This window comes from Nipponia nippon, unplaced genomic scaffold (assembly GCF_047370975.1).
Source record: "Nipponia nippon isolate SJK-2023a ecotype South Korea unplaced genomic scaffold, ASM4737097v1 scaffold_1, whole genome shotgun sequence".
Taxonomy (NCBI): Eukaryota; Metazoa; Chordata; class Aves; order Pelecaniformes; family Threskiornithidae; genus Nipponia; species Nipponia nippon.
The window spans coordinates 159,286,154-159,295,901 of record NW_028262290.1 but is presented as its reverse complement, the minus strand read 5'-3'; the positions used below and the strand labels follow the sequence as shown (position 1 = coordinate 159,295,901).

The 9,748-nt window shown below is 44.0% G+C and overlaps 1 protein-coding gene across 1 annotated transcript in view; it reads left to right on the top strand.

Moving 5' to 3' along the window:
• Nucleotides 1–248: 248 nt before the first annotated feature.
• Nucleotides 249–9,748, top strand: part of DPP6 (dipeptidyl peptidase like 6) — a 566,701-nt gene continuing 557,201 nt past the window's right edge. The window contains exon 1 of the mRNA XM_087730211.1: nucleotides 249–455. Coding sequence (XP_087586337.1) covers nucleotides 396–455 — 60 coding nt within the window. The 5' untranslated portion in view covers nucleotides 249–395. The remainder of the gene's footprint in view (nucleotides 456–9,748) is intronic.

The following is a 9,748-nucleotide window of genomic DNA, read 5'->3' as shown; positions in this document are numbered from 1 at the left end:
GGAGTTGGGGGCGAGGCCGGGCCGGGCTCCGGGGCCGCCGCGGCGTGGGACAGCGCGTCCCGCGGAGCGGCGCGGAGCCGTGCGAGCCCTCCCCGCTGCCGCGGCGGCCCCGGAGGGCGGGGGGCGGGCAGAAGCGGGCTCGCCTCGCCTCTGCTTTGGAGGGCGGGGGAGGAAAGCGGGGACGGGGAGCGGGGGGGGGTGTGTGTGTGTTTCGGGTTTTGTTTTGGAGCTGGGGAGCCGGGAGCGCCGCCAGCGCGCAGACCCCGGCGGACAGGGGTAAAGTCCCGGTGCGGGGGCAGCCCGCCCTCTCCTTCCTTCCTTTCCCCCGACTCCGCGGGTGCGCAGGCGAGGCTGCGTGGGGTGCCGCGCCCGGAGCCCAACTTTCCTGCCCCAGCATGAACCAGACGGCCGGGGTGACCAACAACGTCCGCTGCTCCACCGGCAAGGGGCCCAAGGTAAGACCGGCCGCGGGGCTCTGCGGGGCGCGCAGCCTGGTGGGAACGGGGCTCGGCGGGGTGCGCAGCGGCGGGGCTCCCCCCTCTCCGCTGCTCCCCGTCCCTAAACCTGTAGCTGCGAGCATCCCCCCCACCCGCCTCGGGCAGCAACCCCCTGCGCTCCCCGCTACCCCATCACTTCGCGAAGTTCAGCATCTCCCCCTGGCTCCCCGCCGAGGAGCCGGTTTTGGAGCCTCCTCCTTGCAGCGGTGCTCGGGGCAGGCAGGTATCGCTCCCCGCGCCCCTCCGATCAGAGGTTACCACGTTCAGGCTGCGGCTCGGGGAGGTGTTGAACCGGGTGCTCAGGGACCGAGGATGGTGAGGCCTTGCAGCCCCAAGTGCTGGAATAGTCCAAACTCGCGCTCCTGCTTCAAATGGGTTAAAATGATTTGAAGGTAAAGATTTGTGCTGGTGTGTAACATGGGATCAGGTATATCTGTATCTGCTGCTTTTGCTGCTTGCCACGGTGTGTTTGCATAGCCAGCATTAACAGAAAATAACGGGGATAAAACACCTTATTGTGTACTCTACTGAATTCAACAGAAATGTAATTGGGTGCTCACACCTGATCCAGATCAAATTTGCATTAACCTTTTTTTGGTAGTAATGAACATAGCCCTTGCATTTGCCTTTACAACACTGATATACTGCAACATAAACTAGTTGGGTAGCTGTATGTGCCCTCTTGTAGACAGTTCTGTTGATGCTCCTTCTGCAACTCTTTGAAGTGTTTTTCAGTGTTTGTCTTTCTGTTGTATGGTGGATTCCCCCCCCCCCCCCAAAAAAAAAAAAAAAAAAGATTTCAAGTGCCTTTTTGAGGCACATGTAAAGTGACATGTTTCCATATTAGCTAATGGGATGCACCTTAAAGAAATGCAAAATTTACCTTTCACCAGAAATGGTACCATGTCAGCTTCTTTTTTTATTTCACCTCTTAATACTGGCGTCGTGTTCAGTCTTCTAGACTTGATGTCGTGGTGTTGTTTGAAATGCTGGTGCTGCTGCTCACATGGTTGAGTACTTCATGCCTAATCAGTGCAGACCTGATTATACAAACTCTTAGGCACGCAGCTTTACCTTATACCTCTCCTTCTGTAAAGTAAATACAGTTATTCCTCCTGTTCTCTTATGATCTTTTTAGGACTAAACCCACTAATAAGGCTATGTGAGTATTAAAAGATGCGACATGATGAGGGCTGTGGACGTACACAAACGGATTAGATGAGTCTGCTGAAATTATTTACTTAGCTCCATGACTAATCATATATTTGAAGTTAAACCCATGCATAAGCTCTTTGCATAATTCGAGAGCCTTAAATTGAAGGTCCTCCATGGATCTTGCCTGTAATTTTAATGTTGGACCTCCTTTCTTTGCACTTTCTGGTTTTCTTTGAGTTTTGGGTTGAACAGCTAAGGTTATTGCATATCAGTAATAATTTATTGTATCAAGCTGCTGACCTAACACTTTAATGCAGAAGGAAGAGATGGGGCTCAAATGCGTATATTCTTAGCACATGATAATTGATACATTTGTATTTGTCTTGAAGGCATCTTCATCTTCTTTTCAAATGCTGTAGGATGTGGATATTTTTTCCATTGGAAATAAATATATTTTTCCAAGTCAGAAGATTGACATGACTGATGGTTTCAGGTTTTTAATTAAAACACAGAAAGCTCCATGCATGACTGATTCAGCTGCAAGGAAACCTTGCAGAGTTCAGAAATGAGTGTATCAAACAGGGATGAAAAAACAAATAACTGATCTGTAACAGGTCTGTGATAGAGTAGACAAGAGGCAGAATAGCAAAGTCTTTTTGTGACACTGACTTCTAAAGCACAGAAATGCTTGTGAGATGCTTAATATCTTTTTTTCCTGAAAAACAAACGAACCAAAACCCCTAACCAAAAACAAAGCCACAAACAGGACTTGTCTGACTTTCCTCATCTCCTAACTTTTGAACTCAGTGGCCAATTTTAATGAAAATTGACAGAAGTGTTGCAAATGTCAACTTTCTACATGTGTCATGGAAATCAATTGCTTAATAGGGAAGAAGGAATATTTTATACCCGAGTAGAGGAAGAAGCGGCGAGAAATCTGGCCATATCTCTTTTACTGGCCTGTCTCAGCAACCCAGTCAGCACAGGGCTGTAGCTACATCATGGGATGTCCTTTGCCCATCACAGGCTGTGTAAAGACTGGGAGGGAAGGGGGGAAAGGAAGGAGCATAGAAGGAACTTCCAGAAGAACTGGAAGTTTATGATGGAAAAGAGGCAGCCATGGGTGAGGGCTGGGGTATCTGCAAGAGGGAGTCGGTTGAGCAAATAATGCAGGGCCAAAATCCATCGTAAATCGAACACTGTTGTTTCCACTGCTTAACTTGCTGTTAGGGTTCCCCCCCCCCCCCGAAAATACGTCGGCACATTGTGTTGACTCAAAGAGCTGCAAATGCCAACTCACTGGGGCAAGGTCACTCTTCTTCCTGGCTTCACTCTGAGTTTTCCTCTCGCTAGGCAATGAGCACTTAGACTTCACATTTACTTTGCAAGATTTACAACTGTGCATGGTTGTGATGAGTAAGGGAGGTAACACTTTAAAGGAGGGATACAATTAAAGTCCTTAAGTAGATAGCTTGATTGTAATTCCAAACTCTAGTAACACGTGCCCGCTAAAAAAATGTATATTTTTTTGACGTTTCTACATAATGCTTTTTAGCCAAGACCTAGCTCTAAGCCACTTGTAAGTGCTATTGAAAGACTGTGATTTATTGGCTAGAGAGAACTATTTTTGAGAAATACTTTGTGTACATACAGCTTCTAATGCTCTTTTTTCCTGCCTGTGACTAATCCCATTGCCTTTCCTAAAACAATTTGTGGGAGGAAGGCGAGAGGATTCACCCCAACGCTGTAATGAAAAGCTTCATCATAGGAACATTTCTGACATGGTTGGGTGGTTGGGGTGGTGAGCCCTACAGCCGCTGAGGGTCTGTACAAAACCAACTACCTCTCTTGTGTGGGCTGGGAGGAGGCTTTCACTCTGATTAAGAAAGTGTGTGTTATTGGAAAGTTATTCAGATCCTGGCATAAGGATTTGGGGTTCAGTTCCCAGCTGTCACATTTTGACAGATTTCTTGAAGGAATTAATGAGGGCTAACTCCATATGGGGACTCAGGCTTTTCAACACTGCACATTGCAGCTCCTGGCTTTTGGGTTTTATTCAGCAGTCCAGAGCCCTGTGCCAGCCAATGCAAGGCACAGAAATTGTGTCTTAAATTTTACTTCTTTTCTTAGATTAGTACCAAGGAAGATGTTGTGAGAAGGCACTCTGTTTCATGTTGGGACTCCCAATTTCATCTATCTTGAGGGAGGAAAATCTATAGAAAACATGGGGAGTCATTTCTTTCTTTAGAAGCAACTCTATTTGGGGTCCTCCATCCGGGTACAGCGAGCAAGGAGGTATCCCATAGAGCAGAATTTGTGGATCTAGTGTCCTTCTAAGTGTTGGTGAGGATTCAGAGACCCACCAGCTCCCATCCTTTGGGGGACTGTCATATCCAGCAGGAGACAGGCTGCTCCACAGCAGGAGCTCTCGTGCCTCTCCTTTTGGAGTGGGGCCAGTGCAGAGCGCAGGGCTGTTACTCGAAGTGGAGAAGACAGAAAGCCACAGTGTCTCCTGGGGAGAGGGGGATGCACTGTCTCTTTGTTTTATATGAAAATGCATTTAGCCAAACCATTGGCTGACATGCACAATCTGGAGGGTATGGTCTAAACCCCCAGCTTTGTACAGCAGCCTCAGCTGTACGTTAGTGCATACTGGTTGGCACAACTCTACTGCTGATTCAGTCTCTTTCGACTTCTCTCTGACCGTATTTTTGAATGATTATAGCTGTTGTAGCTTTTTTGTCTTGGACGTGGTCAGCGTATATCTTCTGGGTCAGGTCTCCTAACTGAGACCCGTTGTGCTGTAAGATGTCGGTACAGCTCCTTCGGCATACACTGATATGCAGCTTATGGCCCCAGTAGCACATCCCTGATGAGTACTCAAATAGCTTATGTGTGTTTTGAGGGTAATGCAGTCATTTTACTACCTAAATTGCACTGATGTTTTATTAGACATTTAAATCTTTCTGTGGATCTAGGCTTTAACCTCTTCCTGATTCCAATCCCGATGTGGGGGTAGGAGACAATTGTCTTCCTGTCCCAACGGGAGTGATGAGAGTCACTCAGGCTGTATGGTAAAATGAAACAACACTGAGTTAAACCTGAGCAAATGGTGCGTCTTTCCATCATGGATTTCCTTGATGTGGCTTACAGGACACATTTTAGGCTGTGGCGGATACTAAGCAACCACGGTTCCTCTCTCAGCTTTAAGTATGTAAGCATTAAGGAAAGCTTGTTGAATCAAAGTCTTGAGGTTAGGACATCTGCCTGAATAACTGTAACCTGATTTTTAATCAGCAATAATGAATGCTCAAGGATAACAGCAAATCACTTGGACAGATTATTTTTTTTTCTTTTAAAGGGGAGACAATTGTAGTAATTAGCAATATTGGTATGTAAGAAAGTGGGTGTGAAAACAACTCAGTGAAGTAATTTAAAGTCTTTGTTAAGTATAGTACACTCAACTAAGCCGAACTGGAAATACAGTTTTGATTGTACCCTTGGTTGCTCTCTCATTGTTTTGAAAAGAACAAAATTAACCTGTAAGAAAAGCAAATTGCTGATGTGGGGTGTTCCTACAGAACCGAATCTCTGCAGGGAGTTGCCCTGATCTAAAGGGGCAGTGCTGTGTGCATACAGCTGTGGTCAACAGGTCAATAATGTCCTTTCAACAGGATATGACAGAATTTATTTTTTATAGTTGTTTATTCTTTAAATGATTAATAAGAGATTATTGCATCTACATTGGGTGAATCTAATTTTCTTCTCTTTTACATGAACTATTCCCCTCATATGGATTCCACTGATTTCAGTTGAATTACCACTTATTTATGTTGGTTTAGTTGCAGAGAGATTCAATACCTCTAAAGTTATGGAAGCAATAGAGCCGCAGCATTTCTAGCACTCTTGGATGCAGAAAATGAAGATAAGGAAGCTATGGTAGCTCCTCTGTATTATTGCTGAAGCGGAAACGAGTTCAGTTTTACTTGCACATTGCATTTTACTGTGTGGTAAGTTACCATGTATGGGCACAGCTAAGCAGTATATTTTCGAGTTGTCCAATTTTAATACTCTAGTGGGAATGCAAGGTTGACTTCCACACCTAATAAGTATTAAACTAGGACTTGATGTAGCTGCCAGGGCTTTAAACATGATCAGTCAGCTATCTTCAAAATCCAGCCTAGCTCAGTGAGCATTCCCTTAGAAATTACACTTGCATCTCAAAACATTAACCCTTCAGAGTGGTCTAATACAGCATTGCATGAGACCCCCAGCCAAGATCAAGGCCCAGTCCTGCTGGATGTTGTAACCCCATAGAGACAGAAATGGCTTTGCGTTCAGGGTGTTTATGGTTTAAGTTGACAATAAGAGGCAAAAAATTGGGAGAAGGGGAGAATTACTCTAGTTTTACAGGCAGTGAAGTGCTGAGTGTAAACCACCAACCTACCAAGCTTAACAGAATAATAATGATCTCAAATTCTGTGAAAATTGCAGGCTAGGTAGAGAGGATAGACTGAAGCTGAGCTTCTCTGCCATGGAAAATGAAGGCAAAACTAGCCATTGGCCATTTAAGAGCCAGCTGGCTCATCAGCATGTGCTCCTGACATCCTGCCAGCATATCCCTCTCTATGAAGCATGTTATCCCTTGCCCAGTGTAGGTGTCAGCAGGAAAAAGCTGTGGACAAAGAAGGGGGAGAAAACTGTAGACTTGGGTCTTCTGTCCATGAGGAAGCCAGGTGTTAGTTTGGCTCCTTGTAGAGCAAGTTTTTCTTTTGCATGTGGGGTGGAACTGTGTAGTGTCAATTTAACTGTTTCCCCTATACTGGTTTTTACAGATCCTCTATCTTCTCTACCCTTTGTGGGGGATCTTTCACAAAGCAGAGAGGAAGGCAAAACCTGTCAAAACTAGGAATGGTGAACTCTAAATCAAGAAAAAATGCCAGGGAACTTCAGGGGAAGTGTTTGAAGTTTTTTATCACATTCTCTTTCTTTCTTGTAAGCTCTAAGTTTTCATTTGACATTATCTGGTGGAAGTGTTGAATTAGTGAGAGAAGTTTTGCTTCTGTTGATGGAAAGATTTTTAGAAATTTCTAAGACCTTAAGCAACCCAGCCTCAAGGATTTTAGAAGTAATGACTGTGGGAAGTTCTTGACCAGACTTGTATTATTTCAGACAGTGAAATCTGCTTTCGCTATAATTCTACCTGTAAACCTGATGGGTTTTGTCAGTTAATTCCAGCTGTATTCCCTTGAGTGCTTCCTGGGACTGTCCTAGTGTCAGCTGTACTGTAAAGTTCCCATTAACGGGAAATTTTGCAAGGAGGATGATGGCAGGTTGAAGACTAGAAATTTCAGTGGAAAGCTCAAACGCCCCTTTGAAGGATGGGAAGACAAAGAGAGATGGCCAATCTGACTTCATAAATGCCATGACGGATCAAACAACTTCTGGCAGGGGTCACGCTGTCCCCGACTGGAGGGAATCCAACTGCCACATGCAACCCGGGGAAGAACAGGCTCCTCTAGTTCTGGTGTTGATGGAGCTGCTCCTCTAGGCTATTTTGGGTGATGGGGAGCAAAAGGAGCCATGGGTTGTGCACTGCACTGTTGTGCAGGTATGCACCAGCAAGGGTGTACTTTGCCTAGAACAGCTGTTATTTTAAGGTTTTAGGGGGTGCATGAGAAAAGGACTGGAGAAAGACCGTTCTCCCTCAGTAAATATTTGTGAGGAGCATTATGGTAGGGCTGTGCGGAGCTCGAGGGGTTTCCAGCGGTGTGTGGGATTTCGCTCTTCTTGTCTCTGCAGTGCCCTTTGGCACAGGGAGCCCCGAGCCCTGAATCTGAATGAGCTCTGGGGATCAGTGATGCCAGAGCCGTCCTGCTCCCTGTTTATTTGTGGGTGCTGCTCTCCGCTGCTGTTTTTCATCTTTAATGAGAGCTGAACACACCATAAAATTTTATTGGGTGTTTATGCTAACAAAATTAACTAACAGTTGGTGCTTTAAAAATGCAGCTGGAGCTTTGAGCACTATAACTGGAGCCTGCAATGGCTTTTTAACTGGTGTAGGACAGAGCAAATGTGTGAGCGCCAATGTCATTTAACAGTAAACCATTTTATATTAACTTTTTATTGACCAGAACTGATTAATTGAAATTTGAAAAAAAAAAATCTTAGCATGATATGTGCTTAAACAAAATCATGTTTTCAGGCATTTTATAGCTAGGAGCTCTGTCAAAATTGTGGGGCTAATTAATAATACCAAGACCAATGGGCTGATAATCGAAATAAATTAGCTTAGCCATTTCAATACTTTAATGCTTAAATCAAATAATAGAAATAAGATTTATTTTAGCATTTTGATTATTGTGTTTCCCAATAAAATAGATATAATATCATGCTGTGAAAGCTGTATGGATCACTTGAGGCCATGACTTCAATGGGAGTACAAAGGACCTCTAGGGTATAGGAAAAAAAAATAAAAAGAAAAGGGATTAACTTCAGACTCAATTTCTTGTTCACTAGAACACATTTGGTTTATTTCTATATTAGTGCTGTTAAGTAAATATAGGAACGTAATTTGCTTTCATTTATTTATTTAATGCTTTTATTTATTTTCATGCAGTTTTCCCACGCCTAATCTGGAAAGAGTTTGATGTTTATGATCTTTACATTATGCTGGGGATTTTTATGCTGGTTTTAAAACAAAATAACCAGATTGACATGCTGGGATTTTTTTTTTTTTGGTGGATGAAATAGTTTGATTATCAGTTAGCACTGATTTACCACATATTTACCTAAGTATAGGTAGGGCTGATGTGCATTTCATGGCATTGCCAGAAATAAAGTTTGGCTAAAAGACTTGTGCTAGCACTCAAGGGGAATGTCCCTATTCCTGGATTAAGCCCCGAGTTACACTGGGATACTGGCCAAGTGGTTTAGGTTTTACATTTTCACATTGTCACATTATCATAGATACCAGCTGATTTTCAAGGCCAGACACTACTGCCATCAAGAAAATGTTCTCCAACCTGCTTTTAACCTCCCAGTGTAGGCATGGTCTTGGGGATCTAATGTGAACTCACAGCAGCCAGTGTTAGTTGCACCTCACCGAAACTGGGGCGAATATTCTGCCCGTGCTTTAGTTTTTTTCTGTTGGTAAAAATAAAAATAACACTTCCTTTGCATGGTCTGCGAGCTCTTTGGTGGAGGATAATAACTTGGTAACCCACTAAGTGGGGTTCCCATCCTTACTATTGGCCTTATGTTATTGTGCTTAAAATTGGAGAATTTAGCAAACTTTAGCGTTGTTACGAACATATTCTCTTTTGAGACAAAGAAGAAAAGATGTAGGAGGGACAGAGATAGGAGGTTGCAGAGTCCCTATACTGTGACATGTAAACCTTGCTCTGGAAGGTGACTTTGGAGGGAAGAATACCCAAAGGGGTGAGTTGTGTTGCAAGCACAGAGCACATGGATGAGAAGAGGGGAGCACATAAATGTTTCAGCTCCCTTGAAAGGAAGGCTGTTAAAATTATAAAACCTTGGGTAATTTCAAAAGAGAGCATGTACAGCACTCCTAGCTGTTGTGCCTTCAAGTAGACAGAATGAAATGCTCTGCAGCAAAGCCAAGGCTTGTCCTCAGTGAGAGTCCCTGGGAGAAGGTGAGAGGCTGACAAACGTTGTGGGTGCTGGGCTCCTGTCATCTCTGCCAGCAAGTTGAAAAGGGGCAGGACATCAATGTTTTGAGGTCAGCTAACTTGTTTATTTGCAGATGGCATCTAAAATTGGAACGCTAGGAAGAGGCTAAAATTATGGCAGACAGATGTGTGCTGCTGGTAATTTACTGCTACTCAGGGCAGCAGATACACCATATGCTTTTTTTTTATTTTTAAATGTATTAATTTATGCTTCTAAGCTTTTGACTTTTCTTGGACTTCCCCTTAGCATCCCAATATCCTAGTGTTTGCAGATTTTTAGTGCAGTTTTTTATTCAAGTCGTATTTTGCTGGATAATGACCTCACACAGAGCCTTTGCCACTGCTTTAACTCTGTTCTCTAAGTGGAGGGTCAGATAGTTTTTCATAAGTAATAAGTCCAGG